The sequence below is a fragment of the Gavialis gangeticus genome, unplaced genomic scaffold, assembly GCF_001723915.1.
Source record: "Gavialis gangeticus isolate Ggan-Ray unplaced genomic scaffold, GavGan_comp1, whole genome shotgun sequence".
Lineage (NCBI taxonomy): Eukaryota > Metazoa > Chordata > Crocodylia > Gavialidae > Gavialis > Gavialis gangeticus.
The window spans coordinates 23,506,719-23,531,474 of record NW_017729004.1 but is presented as its reverse complement, the minus strand read 5'-3'; the positions used below and the strand labels follow the sequence as shown (position 1 = coordinate 23,531,474).

Sequence of the window (24,756 nt, the reverse complement as noted above, 5' to 3'; positions counted from 1 at the left end):
AGTCCATCTGGAATCTTGGTAGGGGAGTCTCAGTCCCTGCACAAGAAAATGGAGGCGAAGAATTTGTTAAAGAGGTCTGATTTCTCCTCTGGTGCAACCGCCAAGTTGCCAAGCATATTCTGCAGGAGCCCCACATTACCCGGTGCCTTCTTCATTCTCCTATATATTTGAAAAAGGACTTTTTATTATCTTTGATCCTTGATGCTAGCCCTAGCTCAGTATCTGCCTTAGCTCTTCTAACAGCCCCCACTACAGACCCGAGCGGTGGAGGCATACTCCTCTTTGGTGATAGCCCCTCCCTTCCACCAGGTGTACACCTCCTTTTTGGCAATCAGGCATTCACGAATGCCCTTGGTGAGCCAGGGGGGCTTTTGGGCACTCTTGCCCCCCTTGCTTCTTGTTGGGATTGTCACCCCTTGGGCTCTGAGTATCGTCTCCTTAAAGAACGACCACTCATCATGAGCACTGAGTTCCCCTACTCTCGAGGACCCCAGTGCCTCTCCCACTAATCTCCTCAACTCATTGAAGTTGGCCCTCTTAAAGTCTAGGGCTACTGCCTTACTGCAGGCCCTTGACACCCTGTACTGGATGGTGAATTCAAGCAAGCGATGATCGCTATCGCCCAGGTGGTCGAGGACCTGGAGCCCTCTTACCAGGTCATCTGTGGCCAGGACCAGGTCCAGCAGGGCATTTCCCCTGGTAGGACTGTGCACCTCCTGGGTTAAGTGGAGGTCCAGTATCTCAGCCAGGAACCTCCATGAGCAGTCTGACATGGCTGACTGCTCCTCCCAGAAGATGTCCGCGTAATTTAGATCACCAATGACAACTACATCTCTTGACTTAAGTGCCTCTTCAAGCTGACCTGAGAATTTGTGGTCCAGCTCTTCTCCTTGGTTTGGAGGTCTGTAGTAGACCCCCACTGTTAAGTCTCTTTCCCCACAACCCCCCTGTATTCTGACTCAGAGCACTTCAGCCTGCTCCTCCTCTGACCCCATCCTGCTGGTAGAGGTTGTGTGTTGCTCTTTGACATAGAGCGCCACACCCCTGCCTTTCCTTCCTGTTCTGTCTGGCCTGTAAAGCCAATAGCACCTAATGTTAACCACCCAGTCGTGGGATGAATCCCACCAGGTTTCTGTGAGCCCTACTATGTCTGGGTTTGAACAGGCTATTCGGAGGGCAAGTTCCTTCTGCTTATTCCCCATACTATGAGCATTAGTATAGAGGCATTTAGGGCCTTGGATTGCTCCATGTGCCACCCCCTGATTTTCAAGACTATCTGGACCCCTGTTACGTACCTGGGTACTCCTGGCATATGTCACCTGTCTTGGTCAGGAGGTGTCCTTAAGTCTTCCTGCGGCCCCATCCCCCGGCGAAGCTAGTTTAAAGCTCTCCGCACAAAATCAGCCAACCTGAAAGAGAAGACACGTTTGCCTTTAGGAGAGAGGTGTAACCCATCCTGCCCAAGCAAGTCCCCTGCACAAAAGCATGGGTCATTATTCAGGGCATGTTGTGTGGAAGGGGACAGTCGGGCATGGGTTGGGCATGTTGAGTGGAAGGGGACAGTAAAGACTCTCTTTACAGCAGGAGTTAGAAATGTCTTCTGACTTGCATATAACTTTTAAATGTCCTCTCTTATATTACAACCAATACGCGTGAGACTCAAGCACTGCATGGTGACCAATGGTGCTGTGATGTATGACAAGGCATCAATCATTTTGAGCAAACTTGCCTCTATATGGAGGTGGGTAGATGAGAGAGACACAGAGAAAGAGCTGTGACCTGACATCACCAAGCTGTACTCCTTCCTCATAGAATGTGTTTCCCACATCTTCAGTTGAACTTGAAGATCACAGATGCCTCCTCAGTCATCTATGGACTCACTGATGACTTCTCTATTTCTTGGAAAACTGTCATCTTTATACTGAAGGACTGCAACCACCACATATTTGCATATCATATTAAGTGGCAGCAAAAAATGCTTTAAAAAAAGATAAAATACTTCTGCAGAACAACAGTGCTACCTGTGCCAAAACAACCAGAGTCAAGGCTAGAATGGGACTACTTTGTGGGGGCCGAGTAAGGAAACATGTACCCACGTAAGCTTGCATCTTTAAAAATAAGCTTTTCTGAAGCACAGATGCTCTTCCATAAAGCTAATACAGCATGCAATTAAAATATTCTTCTCAATGCTTACATGTGCAAAGCCCCAGTTTTTAGTCTAAGAAAATGAGCTCCTTTCCAAGGTAGTCAGCTACTGAATGCAACTAGAATTTAATATCAAGAGCAGTAAAAGTAATATGTGCACAACAAAACAAAATAGGAAGGGTCTAATAATTGAATAGACAGTAAGTACGTGTCAGTTGTACTTCCTGCTTAAGTCTTAGATGTGTTCGGTGCAGTGCAGTTGCCTAATGTTAAGAGTTTCTCTGAAATAGCTGTTATGCTTTTATATTATAAAGAGGGCCTTGCTAAAAGATATTTGGTGGTGATATTTTAGCAAAGGGTCATTAAAAATGGACTTTGCAAGTTGGCGAGCATATAATTTGGCCAAGAAATTTCTGGTATTCTAAGGGAATAGGCTATTTAATTAAGAAGAGCACAAAACAGACTGAAGGCAGCTTGCCACTGAACAAGCAAATCAGCATATTAACCAAGGGGGCCTGCTCTCTCTTTGAGGTACAGGCTAAAGGGTTAAGTAACTTAAAGGGTGTTGGTCTTGCTTGTATATGCCTCACACATGTCTTTCATTTGAAAATCAAGGGTCTCTTTCCAAATTAAAGGCAACTTAGGTTTCTTATAAAATTAATATGTGAACATGTGCCACAAGGCATAGCTGACACCTCTGTGATACTCTTCAAATTCTTCTGTGTTCTGACAGTGGTACTCAAAGCCGATTTATGGTGTTGCACGCTGCTTGGACAATGTGCTGCCAGAAGAACTTCAGTTAACTCGGAATGAATAGAGCCATGGCTCTAAGCATCCTGTCCACATCAACCAACAGAGCTGGCCTGTCAGAAGAAAGTAATGGTGGTTCTCCAGAGCCGCTGGAAGCATTGTGATTGCCTGCTGTACAATACTTCCATTAGTTCCACAAAGAGATTACTCTGTGACTGCTCTTTCTTCTCCAAATGTGGGACTGAGTTAGTATGTCATAATCTCTTTTAAAAGAATTTGCACTGAGCTACTATCTCTTTTTCCCTTGGCAAAATGGTGGTAAATTATATAATTCCAGTGGCAGGAATAACTAGAGTCTTAACTGGGAGCAGCTGTTCAGGCTGTGATCTTATAACGCAAGAAGATTGAAAAAGATGGGAAGAGAGGATAACGCAAAGATGTATATTTTGTAGAAGAAAGGCTTTGAAGTCTTATAGCTGTCACTGCCCTTACTTTTTCATCAATGTGTGTGTCAGGTTCATTATTCTTAACTCTGAAACTCAAACGCTGCTTCAGGTTATCTGATGCGAAGGCTGGGCAGATATTATACGGATTGCATCAGTGGCTTAACTTAGACCTTCCTATCTGAATAAGTGCTACATTTCATTGTCAGGGATTTGACTTGCACTCTGGACAGACTAGCCAGTGGTGGCACTTCATTGTGAGAGAGATTGCCATAGGCTAGTGGATTTGTCTACTGAATATGGTTTAGGGGGCTCCTAGAAGAGTTGGGAATTTGGGGGTGGGGCCCACTTCTGATATCTGGGGTAGAGAACCACACTGGGGATGTGTGTTGGCGAGGGGTGAGGCAAGCAACAGCTACAGTAACACTCACAGATCCCACTGCCACATTCAGATCTGGCCTGCAAGGAGCCCTGCATTCAGGATCCAGCACTCAAAGAACTCCGCTGTCTGGATCTTGCCAAGGGAGGGTGGGACAGGTGCACTTGACACTGCTGCTATAGGCTGTCCAGCAAGAAGACCATTCACAAAAGGAAAAGGAATGGACGGAAGCAGCCTTTGTATGGTACTTCACTATTATGGGGTGGGAGGGTAGGGGACGGGGAGACATTAATCTAGACAGTTCAGTAACCTTGGCAGGAGTGGAGCATTTTAGAATCAGAGAAATGGAAAGACAATGATTTAAACAGCAATATAAGGGCAAGAGAGCAGAGGTTGATACAACAAACAGATAGGAGAAGATATTTATGGCACATTATTCTGATCTTCATTCATACAGAAACAGAACTCATGCACTGCAGATCCCTGACAATCCAAGTGGAGCTGCTTTTCTTCTACCATTCTTCCAAGAACTATGCTTGCCCCTGGAAGTGATATTACAGTTACTTATTGCTCTAATGGCATGCACCCAATAACAAGGAGGTTTACTTGGAGAGGAGGAGTTACTGCTGCGTGCGAGTATCATCAGTAGTTCCAGGTCTTTTGCCCAAGCCTTGGGCTCCACAGGGGAGCCAGATGTGCAAAGCAGTAATTCTTTGTGTGTCCCTTTTGTTTCTAATTCTTGTGCTAATGAATCTGTCAGAATGATAGTGGTTTGTGGAATAGTCTAATATTGTTGTGTTTACAAGTTCTGAAGTTACCTTTACAATACTATTTCACAGCCTACTCATCACCGTGCCCCATGGGATGGTATCTGGACCCAACTAACATTGCTTTGACCTTGTCATCACTGCCTTGTCATCAGCATACCTTGTCATCACTGCCTAAATTATCCCAGTACCAAAGTTTGGAAGAAATACTTGAACTAAAACATGTATTTGATTTGTTGCACACAATCTTAAGGGTATTAAAGCTTACCACTGTTAAAATGTTATCTGTTACTTGACATTTTAAACCCAGCTTCAAAAAATACTCTCTTATATCAGTAATATATTAAAATTAATTATGTCCTTAGTCATAATCTCCTATCCAGTGTATTAGCAGATGTGTGCTTTCTGATTGGCTCAGTTATTGGATAATTCAATTGCTGATTATAAAAGTAAGAATGACCAAATATTGCCCTGAGAATGAATCACGGATGAAATAATTCACAGAATCATAGAAAATTAGAGCTGAAAAGGACCTCAGGAGTTCATCTTGTCCAGCCTTCTGCTCAAAGCTGGACCATCCCCAACTAGAACATTATAGCCAGGGCTTTGTCAAGCCAGGACTCAAAAACCTTCAAGGATGGAGATTCCACCATTTCTCTAGGTAACCCGTTCCAGTAGTTCACCACCATCCTAGTGAGACAGTTTTTTCCTAATATCCAATCTAAACCTCTCTTGCTGCAACTTGAGGCCATTGCTCCTTGTTCTGTCATCTGCCACCACTGAGAACAGTCCAGTTCCATCCTCTTTGTAACCCCCGCTTCAGGTAGTTAAAGGCTGCTCTCAGTCTTCTCTTCTGCAGTGCCCTCAGCCTCTCCTCAGAAGTCATGTGCCCCAGCTCCCTAACCATTTCCGTTGCCCTCCACTGGACTTTCTCCAACTTGTCCACATCCTTTCTATAGTGGGGGGCCCAAGACTGGACACAGTACTTCAGATGTGGCCTCACCAGTGCAAAATAGAGGGGAATAATTACTTCTGGCTATGCTCCTACTAATGCAGCCCAGTATACTTCTAGCCTTCTTGGCAACAAGGGTACATTGTGGGCTCATATTCAGCTTATTGTCCACTGTAACCCCCAGGTCCTTTTCTGCAGAGCTGCTGCCCAACCAGTCAGCCCCCAGCCTGTCCTGGTGCATGGGATTGTTCCGTCCTAAGTGTAGGACTTTGCACATGTCCTTGTTGAACCTCATGAGATTTCTTATGTGCATTTTGAGCACAAGGCATTTACTGCGTATTAATTGGTCAGATTTTTTTAGGGTCCTCTGAGCCCAAAAAATCCTGTCTGCATCCCATCTGCATCAGATGGTTATTGAAGCTGAAGCTGTAAACTAGATGGACATGAACTCAAGAAAAGAGCAATATATTGTCCCCTTGTTAAAGCTACTTGCTTTGGCATTTTCAATAAAATAACTTTATAAATGATACATTTATTGATATGTACTATCAATTATTGTTTCTTTAGAAGCCTTTAGAAACACTTTTAAGAAGCACTGTGCATTTCCATGTTGTGCTAATGTATATGCAGGATAGTTACTGGACAAGTTGGATGAAAACGAAAAGGTTTTTAGGGAACATCTACTTTTGTATTGAATAGCAAGAATGTTAATCACCTGTGTCGTACTCTAATGTTCTTGTCATGCAATTGTAATATAAAGTTAGATGGTGTCTAGAATGTGTATTCATCTTGGATAATTATTTTGCATTTATTTGGCCTATACATGCATTTTAGGACAGTGGAAATACAGTACTTTCAACTTGTTTACAGATTTAATTTCTATATAAAAAGTATAAGCAAATCTTTCTATTACAAAACTCAGAAGAGGATAAAACTTTAAGGTAATGAGCAAGTTGCAAGTGTAGTTGAGGCAAATGTACTATATTTTTAAATAGTGGAGTCAAACTGATTTATCCAGAATACTTGCCATTTTAAAGGGGCTGATACAATCTTCATCAATCTGATTTTGTTTTTTCATTTTAGAGGAAATAGTATAAGGTTCTATCTATTTTTGTATCTTGAAGACCGCTGGTGATCATTAATTTTATTAAATAGAAACACTGTTAAACACTAATTGAGTTTGTCTACCTACTCTAGTGCTGCTAAAAACATGGAAAAAATTCATTGACGCAACCTGGAATAAATTGCAAATCTGTAGGTAACACAGAGTCAAACTTTAGAACATCTGAAAATAAGCTGCGGAAGCATGCTGAGTTACCAAGCTGTGAAAAAGGGAGATTAGTTTTCTGGAATTGTTCAGCAACGTCATGAGTCAGATCAAATCATGTTTGCTTTCTGGAAGGCAAGAGCATTTTTGTGGATGAATTGAAATAGCTCAGTCTAAAAATAGTAATCTAGCAAGTGTCCACGCACAATGTAACACTCATGTTTCTTTGAATTCTATTGCATTCTTCTGGATTTATTTCACCATCATACCTTGATTGAAAAATGTTGATGTACCAGTACATTATTTTTGGAAACTGGTTTACATTGCCAATTTTATGTGATGGAACTTAACATGTTGTGATTTTCTTCTATTTTGATTATTGAAGACATAATCTATCAGAAGTGTATACGTTTAGGTTTGTTTCTAACTGGAGTTGGCCACAAACTTCAACCTAGCTTAAATATAAAAGAAGAAAGGGGCAACAGCCTGATAATGTCACACTCTGTATTTCTTTGCTTATATTCCTTAGATGTCTAAAAGCTCAGAAATGTTAGGCACTGACAGCTGAGGTGGGACACAATTTTCTGGGCAGCTTATGAATGTATTAATTTTAAGACAAGCAAGGAATTTTGTGAGTGATAATTTTATTGGAGCAGCTGCATAGGATTGACATAAAAGCTTGCTGTTAAGAATTTTTCAGGAGTTGTATAAGAAAACACAAGTGGTATCTCTCCTCTGCTTCCCCAGCCCTCTTCTCCCCTTCATATCTAGAGAGATGTGATTAAACCTGTTAACTTATTTTTCACAGAAAATCATTCTGCCCCTCCAGATGTTACCACTTACACCTCAGAGCACTCAATACAAGTAGAAAGGCCACAAGGATCCACAGCACGGGTGGCACCAAAGTATGGCAATGCTGAACTTATGGAAACTGGTGATGGTATGTCACAAATAATTGTTTTTCTCTTATATATTGTGACTTCCCCCTCTTGAGTGGTCTATTGTACACACTTGCTCCTTGTTTTCTTCGGCCACACAGCAGGTAAAGTATTTTTATAAGTCCTAAAATCAACTGGTACATGTGAAATGAAGATAGAGAAATGATTCTTTATCAGTAGAGCTGATTCCTTTAGAAATTGCTTGCAAACTTCAGCAAAATAAAATTGAAAATTCCTCTGGAGTATGGACAGATGAAAAAAATCATACTAAATTGAATGGATGAATGAAACAAGGCTAGGCAACTATGGTTTAGCTCCTGCTTGCTGCAGGTAGGAGTGGACACAAGAAACAAATACTGTGAATCGGCACAAGAAGTGCCTGGACACACATCTGTAAGTCTGTCTATACCCTAGAATTGATTTTACTATGCATGCAGAAGAAAAGCTACTCCATTTTCAAATGGCCTAATATAGGCTATACCAAGAGGGTGCATCTTAAAGTTACTTTTGTGCAAAAAATTTGTTTTGAGTAGTGTTTTGAAAAACAGTTATTTATAAAACCTTCCTTATTGCTCCATTTTCTAAAATGGATTAAACATGATTCTGGCAAAGGTGGGGGTTTTGAAACCAAGTGTATTATGTACATGCTTAACAGCTTCAACTGAAAAGCACAATTCGTATTATATGGTAAAAATATTGGAGCCAGCCCTTGAGAAGGGGCAGGAAGGTGACCCATTTGCAATATTATGGGAGGCTAGATCAGGAGCCACCTATGTTGCAGAGGTGAGATGCTCGGTCTAGAACAAGAAAAGGGGAAGGTACTTTTTGGGATCATATTATACAGGTGCCCAGTGGCCTTTACCTGGAACTGTATTTTGCTGTTAATTTTGCAGTTAAGCACCTTTACCTATTGGCCAATGAAATTCACTGTGAGGATCACAGTGTTAGTTAAAATGAAGTAGCATGAGAAGAGCATGGGCCAGTTCAATCTAAAATAAATAGGAAGTTGAAAAACATCTGTGGCCTGGTTTTCTTGCTGACTGGATCCTTAGTTACAGCTGCAGTGAGGTGAAAGCTGTTTAATTAAGCAGTGTTGATCTGGCCAGTAGATGAGAGAGCAGCCCGTGGCTTGAGTTCTGTTTTTCTGCTAGCCATCACCAAAGCCATCTAGAAGATTTCTGAAGTTTGTTTCTAGGAAACATGTACTTACTGTGCTTCTTTTTCCAAATCTGCATGTTATTTCCCTCTAACTTAAAATAAATTCACTCTGACATTGTGTATGTGCTTTGTTTTTTTTAAAAATTTAAAGCAGACTTTGCTTGTTCCTTTTGATGCATGAATCTGTATGTCTTCATGTTGAATACTTTAATGCTGAGTCAATATATAGCATGAAACTGTAGTTGTGGTGGCATTGCAGAATGGCTAGAAATAGACATCACCAAGTGGATCAGCTCTGATGGGATGTGTCCCAACACAGCTGATCCACTTGATTGGGTGAAATGCATGTTGTGGGACAATGGGTGATGTAGTTCCCTCTTAAAGAGACATCCCTAGGGAGATTCCCCAGGGCACGTCTGTAAGCTGGGAAAGCCAGGCGGGCAGCCCTGGGTCTTGAGAGGTGCTATCTTGAATGGGAATTCCTGGGCATGCAGGATTGGGACCTTCAAGCCTTAGGAGCACCTGCCTGGGGCAACTAAAGAGCATGGACAGCTCGGGGTTGCCCTTGCTCTTGTACCTTAAAGCAAACAGATGTCCACCGCTAAATAGTGGCAGAAATTGTTACCACCTATGTCATGGCACCGAATTTTAGGCATTTGTGATGCAATATAGGGCATGGATGCCTGTTTGCTTGGCCTTTGTGCCACCATAAAAATTGTTATGGTGGCACAAGGGCAATGTCTGTTTCCACTCTTGTAGTCTTTTTTTCTTATCCCCCTCCCCTTTACTATGTGGTGGCATGCAGCTTAGCAGCCTACTGATATCTCCATTGATCCCTGTTCTGCAGGAGTACCAGTGAGCAGCAGAGTGTCAGCAAAGATTCAACAGCTGGTCAATACCCTAAAACGGCCTAAACGACCGCCATTACGAGAGTTCTTTGTAGATGACTTTGAGGAATTGTTAGAAGGTAAAATGACTGTTTTTCAAAAGGTTTGGGAACCTCTTTCTCGCACACTGTAAAATGTTTCTTCATTTGTCTTCCACCATTTTGCTTTGTAAAAGTGAAGTAAACCCTTGGTGGTGGTGACCACAGATTCTGCTTATGATGAACTTGAAAATAGTGTAGTGAAATCAAAGATCCACATTGTTTGCCCTGCATGTAGAGCAGAGTGGTTAGAGTTCACTCTTGCTTTGTGTATCAGGAAAGGTGGAGGAAAAGCCTATGCCCTAAAAACGCTTACTGTGTATAACATCATTTCCTTTCATACAGCTGGATCAATGTGAAAGACCCAGTTATGAAGGAAGTAGAGTAAGACTGGAAGAATATATTAAATATTGGTCAATAAAGTACTGAAAATACTAGCTAGAAGTCAATGAATATATAGTTTTATTTAAAGATTTACAGCTGCTGACTATATGCTTTGAATATAAAGATTTGCAAGTTACATTGATTTAATAAAAATTATAGCAAAACATTGTAATAGAGTGTAACTTTAATTGGTGTATTTTTGATGAGTTATTTCCATTTTCTAATAATTCTGTGGTTCACTTTATTACTACATTTTCTCAAAGAAAAAACAAGTTTTCTATCTTGCATCTTTACCTTGTTGATTTTTCAATAGATACAGTTTTTGTCTTTCTCGAAGAGTAACTTTGCATAAAGTAGCATGAATAAGTAATTCCTTTTTCTATTATTAGTATAGTAAGTGTAAAGCTAAGCACATGCATTCCTGAGATATTTATTAATTGCTGAAGGAAGGAAAGTTAAGAGGAAATTATCTTACTATACTTCTCCATAAGTTATTCACATAGGTGCAGTGCTGATATACAAAATTGACCATTGTGTCCTTCATACCTTTTAACATTTTATTGTGTTCAAATTATTTTACAAAAGTAAGGTATTTTCTTGGTTCTGCAGTTATAAACAACAGTAGAGAATTTATTTGGTAACTCTATATCTTTTCATAATCATAAGTTCAACAGCCAGATCCAAATCAACCAAAGCCAGAGGGAGCTCAGATGTTGGCTATGCGTGGGGAACAATTGGGTGTAGTTACAAATTGGCCGCCCTCTCTAGAAGCAGCATTGCAGCGATGGGGGACCATTTCGCCAAAAGCTCCTTGCCTAACCACTATGGACACAAATGGGAAACCACTGTACATTCTCACTTACGGTGAGTAACCTGTTAAACTTCTTTAGCGGGAGGTTATGATGTTAAAAACTAATATTATTTCTGTTGCATTTTTGGCTGCAGCAAAATATTTGGGCTGCTGTTGGTCTTGAGTGCTTATTGTGTGGGAAGGACAACTTTCTGAATATATGAAAGACTACAGTGTAACCTGTTTGTGGGAGGGGGGAAACTGAGTTGATGCCAACAAGGACTGTTAGATTATAAAATAAACCCACATTTATATGGATGTGCTTATGTTCTCGAGTTGTAAGTCACAAGTAAATACACTATCCTTACATATTGTACTAGATTTTACAGAAAGAAGACAATCAGGTCTGTTTGGTAGATCAACTCTACCAACTTCCTCAAAAACACAATATAAGAATGCATCTTTCTAATTGGAATTAACTGAAATGTTAGTAATGATAATCTGAATGACTCTTCCTAGCATGCCTCTGAATATGAGCTTGCATGTCATGATGTAGACTTCCAGCATCTATTGCACTGTGAACTGTGGTAATTATAACTGGAGATATAACTGCCAATCTGTTGCAATATCAAAAAGCCAAAAAATGTTTCACGTAAGGACATCTCTTCAACAGTTCCCATTTTAGTTTCTAATTATGGAACGTTCTGGTGATACACAGAGCAATGGTTGCAGGTGCTTTATACTTTAAAACACACAAAAAATAATCTACATTTTGTTGTGTTTCATTTAATATGGAATAAACCAGAAGTTTAGCATTCCTGGTCTCTAGCTCCCTAGCTTGGCAAGCTGTTGAACATGCTTGCCGTAAATAAGGAGAAAGGCTGGTAGAAGTATAAGAACCTTTAGGAATTAAAGTTCAGATGCTGTCTGTGCCAATCCAGCTGAAAGATGAGCCTGCCTACACTGAACACCCATATAAAGAGAACAAAAATAACTGAGCTTGAGAGGCAAACCTATGATTCACTGCTGCTCCAGATCTTCTTTGAGTAGGTTTATTTGCAACTGAGAAAAATATCCAAAAATATGCGGAATAAAATAGAACCCTGTTGTTTTCAACTGAAAGCACCTTCATACCCAGTTTAATTTACTCATTGTGAACCCAGCTATTGCTGGATGTGGGCACTGCCCCCCACCCCCTTCCCCCTGCACTCTACTGGGCAAGCGACTGCACTCGCAGACCAGTGGAATTGGACCAGGAAGCAGCCCATTGACTGGGTGCCCTGGAGAAAACCGAAGCAAAAGTCCCAGATTGGCCTGGACCTTCCCACACATGCCTGGCTCCTGACTCAGAAGCTGGGCACGTGCAGCCAGGTTACCACCAATTCAGGACTTTTGCTTTAATTCTCTCCAATTGCTGGGATACCAGGACACCCTCTGAAATCTAGGACTGTCCTAGCCAATCCAGGACATACGGTCACCACACCCAAGAGGTCTAAGCAAACAGGTATTTTTATATGAAAAAGAGGAGGAGGAGGAGAGAGCAGGGCATTTTACTAAATAAATTAACCTGCTTCTTTAATCAGTCCCCAGTACTGCAATGCACCAAAGTTCTTTTGCAATTATTTCTATTTTAGGGTAAGATTATTTCAAAGAAATTTTCCTAAACCTCCCAAAATTCATTTCCTGTACTTCTGAATGGCAGCATGACATTGTCTACAAAATTCTTAGGCCTTCTCTGCCATTCAGTTCCAGGAAATAGTCTTGGATTTTTAAACAGGCACGTAGTTAGAATCAAGTAAGTTTCATGCACCATTGTGCTATATCAATTCAGCCATGTAGGGTTGACCATGGTTTGGTGAAGACACTCCAGTATTTCATAGGCTGGTCCCAGCAAGCTCATTAAAATCCCAGGATGGAGTTCAGCAGGGAGGCAGAGCAGCATGGTGCACCAGGCAGGTAGGCAGGCAGGATGTGCCACTTGTGGGCAGGGTGGTACCTGCTTCAGTCGCCTCACCTGGCTCCTGCCTTGCCCTCACCACTTCCCTAGGTGACTATTCCACAAACGCTCGTTCTCCTTACATTTAAGCCCTTAACCTAAATTTTCTTTTTACCTATTTAATCTCGTAGTTCTTACCTGCTTGGGGCATCCTACAGAATTGATGCTTCTTTGGTTAATTAAGCTTTCAGATGCTATTAGACTTTAGTCTTTCCCTGTCCTCACTCAGTCCTTGTTTTTTTTTGTTTAGGCATGTACACATCTAGGCTATTCTCAAGAATCACCCCCTGCAAAACCTTACATTTGAAGTGTGTTTTGTTTTAATTGCCTCCTTTATTTTCAGTTTAGTAACGAGGTGCCTAGAATGTAGCATTGTGTTGTAGTCACCAGTTGCTATCCCCAATCTTACCCAGTCCTATCACTCCCCTACTACCTCCAAAAACACATCTGTTTCACAGTACTTAACATTGTTACAGTATATTTTATTTTAGATGTTCAGGGGGTACAGCTTTAGCACTGTGCTACTATGGTGACAAAGTTACCTTCAGAATAATGGTATAATTAACGTGGTTTAAGTGGTAGCTGCTGTAGATAAGGATTCACCCATACTAAACTTATCAGCTCCATATTATAAAAATGTGTTTTTTCATAGATATCCTGAAATTAGCTTTGCTCACCCCTTGCACCTTGTATTTCAATGCAATCTCTCATAAAACTTGTAATCCACTTGAGCCTTTAGGTCTCATTACTGCTTTCAATACTGTGTCTTCCACTGAATGTTCAGGGTGTTTCCCCCCTTGATGTACCCTTGAATACTAGTTTGCATTTTTTTTAAACGTTAATCTCTTGTGTCCTGCCCATATTGCTAATGTAATTTGTATCATTTCTCAGTTCTCATAGTTTTTCACACCTCCCAATTTAATAATTTGTATTTAATATGCTGCTTGCCCTTTTTTCCAAACTGTTGAAAACTTAATCCCTGTGTATTAAATGGAAATGCTTTGTATATTTTAAATGACCTTGTGCCTCAAGGCTCATAGATGGAAAAAGCATCTCTTAGATAAAAATTTTTCACAGTCCCACTTTTGGCATGAACGAAGCCACAAAATTTATCCAAATGGTGGACTCTGGAATGTGAGAGGGGGAGAAGGATCTGAGGGAGCCTGGACTCCAACCGAAAACCTAAGATCAATTTTAGGCCCAGGGAATAGTTGCTTCCTCATACAAAATTTGGTGAGGAATCACAGTCCAGATTCAGTATGTTCAGAATGAATACTGATGTGCCTAATACAGGTGTGTTCATATAGAAGAAAAACAGCCTAGTAGCACATTATGTATACCGTATAATATGTATGCTTTTGAAGCCTGTTTTCTTACCTGTAAAATCAAAATTGCAATGAAGAAAAGGAAAAATGGCTTAATGAAAAATGTACAGAGAGAGAAAAGCAAGAGGATAAACATATTACATCAATGTATAGGACTATCAAAGACATCACAGGCAAAGGAGGATGTACTGCTAGGGGATGTATAAAAGCCAAGAGTGGTGATGTGATTATGGAATGAGAACAAATATTGAAAAGATGGACAGAGTATATTGAAGAGTTATTCCATGACAGTAAAAAAGAAAACCCATCTATTAAGAAGAACATGGCCATTTTGAAAAATCTTCAGTCAGGAGTATGAACAGTTATCAACCGAATGAAAAACAATAAAGCTACAGGACCAGATGGTATTGCAATAGAACAAATAACATGGTTGGAAGAGTTTGTTAGAGAAAAGTTAACAACTGTTATCAATGAGTTTTATGAAAGTGGAGAAATACCTGAGGACATCAGTAAATTGATCTTTATTGCACTCCCCAAAAAACCTGGAGGCATTGAATGTGAACTCCATCGAACCATTAGTTTAATAAACCATGTAACAAAGATCCTATTAAAGGTGCTGCTGATGAGAGGTAGAAGTAGAATAAGACGGGAGATTGCAAAAAGTTCAGTGTGGCTTTGCTGAAGATGGAGGGATGAGAAATGATATCTCCATGGTGCAAATGCTTTTGGAAGGAGCAATAGAAATGAGGAAAACCCTTTTCTTGTGTTTTATTGATCATACAAAAAGCTTTTAATATAGTCAAGCATGAAAATTAAAATGCTGGAAGAACTGGATATTGATGGTAAGGACTTGAAAATTTTAAGAAACTCTATTGGGACCAAACTGCAGCAGTGAAGATAGAAAATGAACTAAGTGATTTCATCCAGATTGAGAGGTGTGAGGCAAGGTTGTGTTTTTTCACCTGAATTGTTCAACATGTGCAGTGAGAAAATACTGAGGGAGATTGAGGATTTACCAGGGCTGATCATTGGCAGACAGAATTTGAACAACTTGTGTTATGCTGATGACAGTCTTAATAGCTGATTCAGAAGAGAAGCTGCAAGAAATTTTAGATAAAATTGTTAGTAAAAGTGAGAAGAAGGGTCTCTAAGTATCAACGGTAGAAAAACAGAATGTATGGTAATTACAAAGAAGAAGATCATTCCTGCATGCAACATCAAAGCGGAAATGGAACAGATAAAGCAGGTCAATAAATTTAACTACTTGGGAAGCTGGATAACATTAGATGATAAATGTGACCATGAAATAAAATGGAAACTAGGGCTGGCGATAGACGAATATCTGAAGATGAAAAAGATATTAACAAATAGTAAAATTTGTATGAGGAAGAAGTTCAGAGTTTTGGATTGCTATGTTATATCAGTTGTCATGCATGCATACGAATGCCAGACAATATTGCCAAGTATGGAAAAGAGAATGTGGTTCTTACAGCACATCTTGAATGTATGTTGGACAAGTCACACTTTGAATGAAAATATTTTGTTAAGAGCATGGTGCAGGAGGAAGCTGCTGATTTAATATCAGAAAGAGATAGTCAGAGTTTTTTGGACACATTATGAGGAAAGAGGAAATTGAAAGTCTGGTTGTAACTGGGAGGATTGAAGGAAAGGGAGATCGTGGAAGACAGAGGTTGACTTATGTCAAGAGTCTATCTAAATGGATGAATGTATTCACACTGCAAATTCTGTATGCCTCAAAGAGAAGAGATCTGCGGAAAACCACGGTCGCGGACGTCCTGCTTGGATATGGTATTTAGAGAGAGAGAAACTGAAAAAAATAAGAATGATCAAAACGGGTAGGAAAGAAGCAAAAATAATTTGGGGATAAGTAAGTTTTAATTTTGAGTTTAAAAACACACATGCACACACACAAAAACAGTGCCAGTTGTGCTGATTGCTACATGTATTTTTAGGCTGCCTAATACTTTTCCATTATAATTTTTTTTTTGCATCTTGTTTTTTAGCAAAGCTCCGGTTTTACTAATTGCAGAAGGGTTTTTAAACTTGTTGCGGGTGAAGGGGGAAAGCCCTCTTGATAGGGAAATGTCTGTTCTTTGTCAGTTCAAGGGTTGCTTAGAGAAGACTTGCTCAGGAAATGATATCAGCATGCCAGAATAACCAGATATAAGCATCTTAAAGCTGAAGTCATGTTACTGTTAAGCACAGAGCCCATGCCTTCCCAATGAGGGCACCTCAGAAGCCAGAAACTTTCCAGTTCCAGGGGAGAAGAGAACCAGGCCTGACTTCTGCCTCCGGCCATCACCTTGTCTAGAATTACTGGAACAACTAGCTGCTGTGTAGGGTAATTCATGGTGGCACAGTGGCAGTGATCTGTGCTGTACTGCTGATGGTTTGATGTAGATAATGCATCAGTGTGGGGGTTGTTACACTTCTACAGTACTTACTGCCCTTTTTCCATTGATTAAAAAAAACACCAGAAAAATACTTACCACAAAAAAAGCTATTAGAAGGACATGATTTAGGTTCTGAAATCATGCACTCAGAAGTAATGCTGGATTTAATGGTTGCTCATGCCATTTAATTGTGCCCTCCTGTGTGCATACACACAGCTCTGTAATTATATGGTCACGCAATGAGTTTTTTTCCCACAGGACACCTGTTTCATTCAACACACTGGATGGATGTGAAATAATTGGGTTTGTAGTTAATAAAACAGCAGAATTGCAGCAGTCTCTTAGCAAATGTGGAAAGTGTTTGTTTGCCTGAAGAAAGTCACTGAAAATGTTACCTGCCCCAGGTTGAATAAATGCTGAGTTATTGAGAAAACCTAAGAAATGTCCAATTGTGATACTGAAAGAATGTCTGATAAATATATTTGCAGTTAACTTTGGCAGTCTCAGAATTGCTGTACACGAAGATTGGTAAGAGCCCACTGGTTTGCTTTTGCTGAGTTAGTGCTGTGTGGTTATGAGAAGCATACTGTATATAATAAGGAAATTGATTGTGGTTTGTTTTGCCTCTAAGTACCTCTCTTTCTGATGCAAGCTTGTCTTTCATAACCTTCTTTACATTCAACACAAACAGACATTTCCATAAGAGGCTGGGGATGGGTGGAGCAGAGCCTAAGGGATTTTCTTCAGAGCCATAGGCAATGTATATTTTTGTCAATTCATCCCTTTTGACATGATTTTCAGACCTTGCAGTTTCCTTTACCCTAGGAATATGTTGCTTAGGTGGATGAAATGGAGTATTAACTCACTCTGGGTTTCTTAAATCTTTGTTGGATGAACACTGAAATGTTAGCTGGACCTCCTGTATCTGTTGTCAATGTATTTTTAAATAGAAAAGGCCAATTAAAAATAAAGCTTAAAATATGTGGCTGCCACATAACTAAATCAAACTTCCTGCAGCATTGGCATGCTGCTGTTAGCAAGGTGTAAACAGTGTCTGTCACAGCTTTATTTGCTGCTGCTAGAAAGTGCGATAATTTTTTTCTCTTCTCATCTTAACTAGCTATCCACGTATGACATGTTTGTTGGTGGTGAGTAGATTCCAGAGACTTGGCCACCATACTGTGCCCTTGCAAATACCTTGTGTGTACTGGGGACACAGAACTTCAGTTTGCAGTTGTTTAAACAGCCTGTGAATGGGAATTGGCCCCGCGCCATAACCTGAATTCTGGAATTTGAAAGTCTGGCAAAAGTGCTCAGACCTGGATTAAAAACTATAGTGAAGAAAGTGGCTGACAATGAAGATGAAGGCTTTTTTAGTAAATGGTTAAGAAATAGTAATAAGAAACAAGTTAGACAGTGATAGATTTGAAGATCAGCTGATTACCTATCCACTTGTAAATTTGGGGTCATCTCCAGATAGTATTTACAATTTCTATGGTGAAAGAGCAAGCTTGTTTTGTAGCAATGTAAGAGGTCTGCCACATGAATGGATTTGTTTCAAAATCCTTTTAGAAAACACTGTTTAGAAAACTGAGAAGACAGTAGGTGCTGCCTAATAGTATCTGTTTCCTTTTTGGTGATGGTAGATGACTGGTGTAAAATTTAGGATGGAACTAAATGAGTTTGCTTTATCAGAAACTTAAAAGAACTTGGAGAAACATATTGATCATGTAAGAGTAGCTAGATAGGAAGATGAATGGAAAATGTGAAAGCTAGTGAGTAGATGTAGGGAGGGGAACACTGCTCCTTCCAGGACAAGTCTACACAAGACGTTTACTGTGGAACTGACTAATTAGCTCTGCAGTAAATGTCTTGGCATCTACATGTGCGCCCCTGTTAGGGTGCAGGAAACTAATAAACTCCACAGCAGGGTAGTACTTGTATTTACAGAGTACTTGCATCGTGCAGAGTTTTTGCTCAGCAGTGCAGTTGTAGACACTGACCTGGCAGGCGGGTGCATGAGGCTGCTTCAGTGTAGGGGCTGCCTGCCAGCTAGCCCCACACTGAAGCACCCCAATGCTTCAGCCAGCCCCTCCGCAGCACGTTGAGCCAGGTCAGAGCAGCCCTGGGCTGACCCCATGGGCCCTCTACCAGCTGGGTCTGCTCCAACGTGGCTCAGTGTGCTGTGGTCTGGACACATATATGAATGGTGTGCCCGGGAGCTTTTCAGGAGCAATAAACTCTTTAATTTATTGCTGTGCATTAATGATACATTTAGACATGCCCCCACAGTAGTAAAAATGTCCTGCATCTCCTGAAGTATAAAGAAAGATCAGACTGTGAAAGATTACACTGTATCAAGGATGATCTTATTTATCAAGAACAAATGGAGAGCTTTATTTTTGCCCAAATGCAAAGAAATGCATTAATTGTGGGAGGGGGGATATGGAAGCACTACTACTCTGATGGCAATGTTCCTGCCCTGAGAAGGGGGTTGGCATAGATGGGCTCTTGAGGTCCCTCGCAGCCCTGTTTTTCTATGATTCAATTGGGGCCACTACATCAGACTAGACCTCTGCTTTTCCTGGGTGTCAGGAGATTAGCAAACATGGGATCACAGATTGTTAAAGGAAATCTGTCACCCAGTGTAAACATGCAGTAGTGCAATCAGTCCTGAAGAAACCATCACTTGAAGCCCTTGCAGCTGAACTGCCCTCTTTATGCAAGCTGATTAGGAAGGCGGGTGACAATGGGTGTAGCCAAACAAGCCTGGACCCTGGTGTAACTACAAGCATAGACAAAGACAAAATAGTAGATCTCCAGCCGGTGTAAATTGTCATAGTTCTGTTGAAGCCAACATAGCTATGACAGTTTGTCAACTACAAATCAACTATTGGCCTTCAACACCATTTTCTGGCATAAAGAACATCTGGTTTCCACATCTTCTCTGCAAAGAACTGTATTGGTGATGGAGATTAAATTGGCTGCGTTTGTGGAAGAGATTTTAACAACTATCCTTTCTTACCAACTTTTAATCTCTTATGTTTGAGAGACAAGAATAACACTGCCAGGCAAAAGTGAGGAAGGACGTGCTACAGAGATTTCCCCCTGTAGAAAGCTGAGGACTCTTGTCAGTCTGGTGTTGGGGACTTTTGTATACCTCACTGCTCTTGGCAGGCCAGATTGCTGAGGTGTTTAAAACAAAAACCCTCCACTTCCATTTTTTCCATGTCAAAAGATTATGCTCTGATCTGGTCAGGGTAATTCTTACAGTTAGGGCTGCTTATTCATTATTACAACTCATCCTAAAGCTCCTTTTGTTTAGGAATGAAGCTACATACCTTGGGAAAAAAGGGCTGCCTTCCAATTGATTGACTGATTATTGTTATGAATATAGTGATCTCTGTAGATGTGGCCCAATCTATTAGAGAGATCGCTATTTTTTCTGTGACTATTCTTATGTTGGAACAGCGACACCCTGGTCAAAGAGAGAATTTTTTAACAGAAACTGGATGAGGTTATAGGAATTTTTTCCTCCAGAAAAGAATGATCACATGGTTTGCCAATTTAACTAAACGTAAAACATTTTGGCTTGGTGTCCCTCTATTTTTAGACATAAGTGTATACACATTTGCAAGTACCTCTGTTTCTTGCAAAAAGAAAAAGACTCTCCCTTTTGAACCTCTTATGAGTTGATCTGATAGTATGGCTAGAGTTGGAAAAAGTACAGAAGAAAGTGATGGGGAAAAATGCTGGGTTTTCCTAGCATTTCAGCAGATTTCAAATACTGTTATCTGGGCAGTTTTGAATCTGCTTCCATGGGATTGTAAAAAGCTAATGAGACAACCTCTGAATCACTGTATGCTTCACTTCAAAGTATAAGATTAGATGTTGAAAATAACAGAGATGGAACAAATGGAGTAACATCTCTTGATTTACAAACTGAATGGATACTAGCCCTAAAGTCTGTAGTTTTGCCCTAAATCTCTGAAGATCAGAGGGGTGGGGGGAGATGCCTGAAATTCCCGTGCCTTTTTAGAAGAGATTATACAATATACTTCATTTAAGTGCCTAAAATGGAAACTAGAAAAGGCTATGCAATTACCCCAGGTTGGGGCAGACAGTGTTTATTAATTACAGGAGCAACCTGCATTAAGTTTTCCATACCTCATTAAGACTCATTCATTTGTTTCTCAGAACTCCTTATGCCTCTGATAGCAGCCAGGAAATTGCAGGACTGCTCGGTTCAGGCCTCCATTAGTAGCCAGATCGAGCTCTTAGTTTCTCTAATTGTGTACTTAAATGGAGGATGAGTAGGTTACAAAGAAAAGAATAGTACTGAAAGATGCTATGTACTTAAGCAGGTTATGCACATAACCGGTTTGCAGATAATCAGTTAGTTAGATTATAAACAGTAAGTAACCATTTCAGACTGGCAGTGTATCATGCAGTTAGGTAAATTATGCACTTTCTGACATGCATATAGGGGGGATACCCTTTGTGTGCAGTTTTGGTTATGAATAACCTTTCAATATACAGAATTCTGAGAATAGTGCCCATGGGCTGTCGCTGTCTGTGGGTATCCCGCACGTATGAATAATGTGTAAACACAAACATAAAACTTGATAATCGTCTGGGAATTAATCTACACATTGAATAAATGCTGTGGACCTTTAAGTTATCAAGTGCAGAGTCGTCTTACATTGCATTGCCATCAGACAAAAGATGTCGGGGCTGGAAAGGTTTTGTGTAAAAATGGTTCTTTGCATTTCTGAACTTTTGCCAGACTCTTGATTTCCCTTTTTCAACACTCTGTACCTCTCTTCTATGTCCTTTAAGGTTTATGACCCTTTGAGTCATTAATCTTGGGAACCTTTGAGAGACCAAAACTGATGTTTACTACTTTCTTCTTCACTTCTACCAAGGTTTGATCAGACTTGCTCGCCAAATTATAATTATTGGTCATTATACAAATAGTTCTGACAGGAATGCCTTTTTAAGTTAAGGGCGTCCTTTAAAATACAAGCAACTGGCAGGAACCTATTTCTGTTTAGTGGCAATACTTGCATTTGCAAGAAAACCCTTCAGGCACATTAATATATCCCTATTCAGTTCCCAGTGGAGCAAAAATTAACTAATTTTGTTTAATACTAAACACTCAGGCACTTCAGTGTCTAAATACTGCAGTAATTTTAATTAAATCAAGGACCTTGGAAAACATGGTTTGATTCAAGCCAGAAGCAGATACGGAAGCAGTTACAACAGTGCTTTGCTACTTTACAGTAACAAGCAGTAGTGACCCTTCCAGTTTTCTTGAACAGGGAAAATATCCAGACTTCTTGTAGTTTTTGTTTTCATCAGCTTTTGCACTTAAAAATAATAATGTAGTACGCCTACTTTGGGATGTGGAACATTTGGCATAGCTAGCATGCTTTGTTAAGAGTACAGTATCACTTGTGTGAACTATGGAGATTGCCGACGCATAGAGCTAGTCTGTTGTCAGAGCCACTGATAGTTTAAATTATTAGTGGGTGTGAATTAAACATGCCTTACTGTGAGACTAAATATTACTTAACAGCAAACTGCAAAGCTTTTGGTTAATATTTTTGTAAGGGATTCTTTTTAAAGATCCCAAATAATGTAGTATACAAATTGTCATTAAAATGCATTAGCATTTTTTTTAAGAATGGACTTCCTCTCAAAGTATTATTTATTTCATTATGGTACTACCTGAGAACCAAGTAAGGACAGGGCCTATCATGCTAACTGTTATACAAACATAAGTAATGAAGTCCCTGTCTTAGCAAGTTTATACAAGCTATTTGGACAAAGCTGCCAAGAGGTTGGGGAAAAAGAGCCAGTGTGCAAACCATCATTGTGTTTGTCAGTGTTAGGTTGGTGCTACTGTTTTTCTTCAGATGGGGTTTTGTTGGGAAGGATCAGCTAACTAGAAATAGAAGCCAGGGAGCTGGGATGGGGCATAGAGCAAGAGAAAGGAGAAGAATGGGGCATAGAGCAAGAGAAATGAGGCCGAGGGGAGGAGGCTGTGTGGATTGGAAAGAAGAGTCATTCAACACAAGGGAAAGCATATAAAGGGTTAAAACATTAGAAAGCAACCTGATGACATCATCAGTTTTTGAGGGTCCCTACTGCTTCTGTGTGCCCATGTTGACTGGAGTTTCTGTCTGTCTGTCTTTCCTTTACGGGATGAGGAGGGTTGGTGGTGGGAAGGGAGGTGGCTGGCTCCTTACTGGAATACGTCACCCATGGTTTGGGTGTGGGACACATGGCATATGGGGCCCAATAATATCCTTAACTAGAGCAACCCCGATACAGTTCTGCCAGGGATGTAATTCAAGATTGTGATGTCTGCCCTGTAGTGGTAATGATGCTACAGCCTTCTGTGACAGCGTGGCTTCAGGATATCCTGGCCACTTAGGACAGTTAGCTGCCGTAGGCAGTAGCAGAGACACTGGAGTTCAGATCCTGGCAAGTAAATAAAGGAAAAAATGACTTGAAATTTAAACAAATATAGTGAAAACTTGAGTTTCTTCATTTTATAATAATGTTTCATGCTTAAGAGGAAGGTTAAAGAAGAAAAAGCCCCAGAGCTATGTTTAATTGTATGTGCAGATATATTCATTGGCTCTGCTGGTACAACAGCATGTGTAAGACAAAAGAGGACCCTAAATGCTCTTGCCAGTAATCACTTTCAGTACACAGGTGCATTTTTCCTTTAAAACCTTGCTTGTATAATTTAAGACATCACTTTAATTTTACAAATTATTTGTTAATAGGCAAACTTTGGACCAGGAGTATGAAGGTTGCTTACAATATACTGCATAAATTAGGCACAAAACAAGAACCGATGGTGCGACCTGGAGACAGGGTAAGTGTTGGAATGGTTTATAAAAAGCCAGTGTATGTGTTCAGGCAATATGATTCATGTTATAAAGTGATAAAATCAAATGTGGAAAAAATGTGCTTCTTAATCACAAAAGAGATAGTCAGGTAACAACAGTTTGTGTGTATCATAAATGATCTGTTGTAACACTTTCTGAATAGTAACTCCAATTTGGTGCTCTATCAGCAATAAGCTTTTTCATGAAAAAAGGTTTGTTTTTGGGGGGGCTTTGACAAAAATCCCAAAACAAGCAGTCTGTTCCAGAGACTTGTGTCTATAAAGAGCCCGAGGGACAATAAACAATATTTTCATGTGTGTAAAACTGTTGGATAATGACATGGTAGCTGGTGAAATGGTGGAAACAAGAGAAGCATTGTGAAGTGAAGAAAACCAAACTGAGCATCCTGTGGCAGCTTGTTAAAAGAAAAGATGCTGAAAGCGCATGCCAGATTAGGGTCCACTGCTATGTGATTAGGGTCGGAATAAATGACTGCAGTTGGGTGGATTAAAATCCACATGGAGCAGGGTTACTGAGGCAACATTGTACTTTAAAACGAAGATACAAGTGGTCTCCAGCTCTCCACTTCCAAGCTCACCTACTGACCTCCTCAGTATCCTTCCTGTTCTCTGCTTTACTCCCAGAGCTGTGCTGTCATAGTGACAAGCGACTGACTGTGGTTCCCTTGAGTTTGTTGGTCTTTCTCCATTCTCTACCAGAATGTGTCTTTGCAGATGAATGCAAGCTTCCAAAGGCCACATTAGACATCCCTGTAATTCCTAATCAGACAGATAAATGCAAGCTAGTTTCTTGCAGTAGCATTTGGAGTTTTGTTTGGGGGACTGAGACCTGCCGTGTCCAGGGTCTGGTGCTACCATTCACTTAATCACTTTAGCCCACTGAGAAGCAACCATCCCTAGTAAACATTAGGGGAATGCGAAGCGGGCCCTATTCATTGATTTGGATCGCTGTTCCTCAGTAGATTCAGCCGAATCTGAAGATTCAATGCTGATTCAGAGAATCAGTGATTCGGCCATAGACACCGCTGTAAATGTTTTTTCTACATACCTTGAGGTAGCAGGCGTGGCTTGTGAACGCTGACAAGGTAGGACAGATGGAGTGACCCACAGGAGTACGGGGGGGGCCTCCACATGCTCAACGGTGAACCTGGAAGGGAACTAGAAGTACTTCCAGTCCAGTTCCGGGTCTGGTGGGGCGTGC

The 24,756-nt window shown here is 40.5% G+C and overlaps 1 protein-coding gene across 1 annotated transcript in view; it reads left to right on the top strand.

The window, feature by feature from the left end:
- The window catches only part of DIP2C (disco interacting protein 2 homolog C), a 227,463-nt gene that overhangs the window by 56,100 nt on the left and 146,607 nt on the right, over positions 1 to 24,756 (top strand). The window contains exons 6-9 of the mRNA XM_019508168.1: positions 7,512 to 7,643; positions 9,647 to 9,766; positions 10,775 to 10,972; positions 23,431 to 23,522. Coding sequence (XP_019363713.1) covers positions 7,512 to 7,643; positions 9,647 to 9,766; positions 10,775 to 10,972; positions 23,431 to 23,522 — 542 coding nt within the window. The remainder of the gene's footprint in view (positions 1 to 7,511; positions 7,644 to 9,646; positions 9,767 to 10,774; positions 10,973 to 23,430; positions 23,523 to 24,756) is intronic.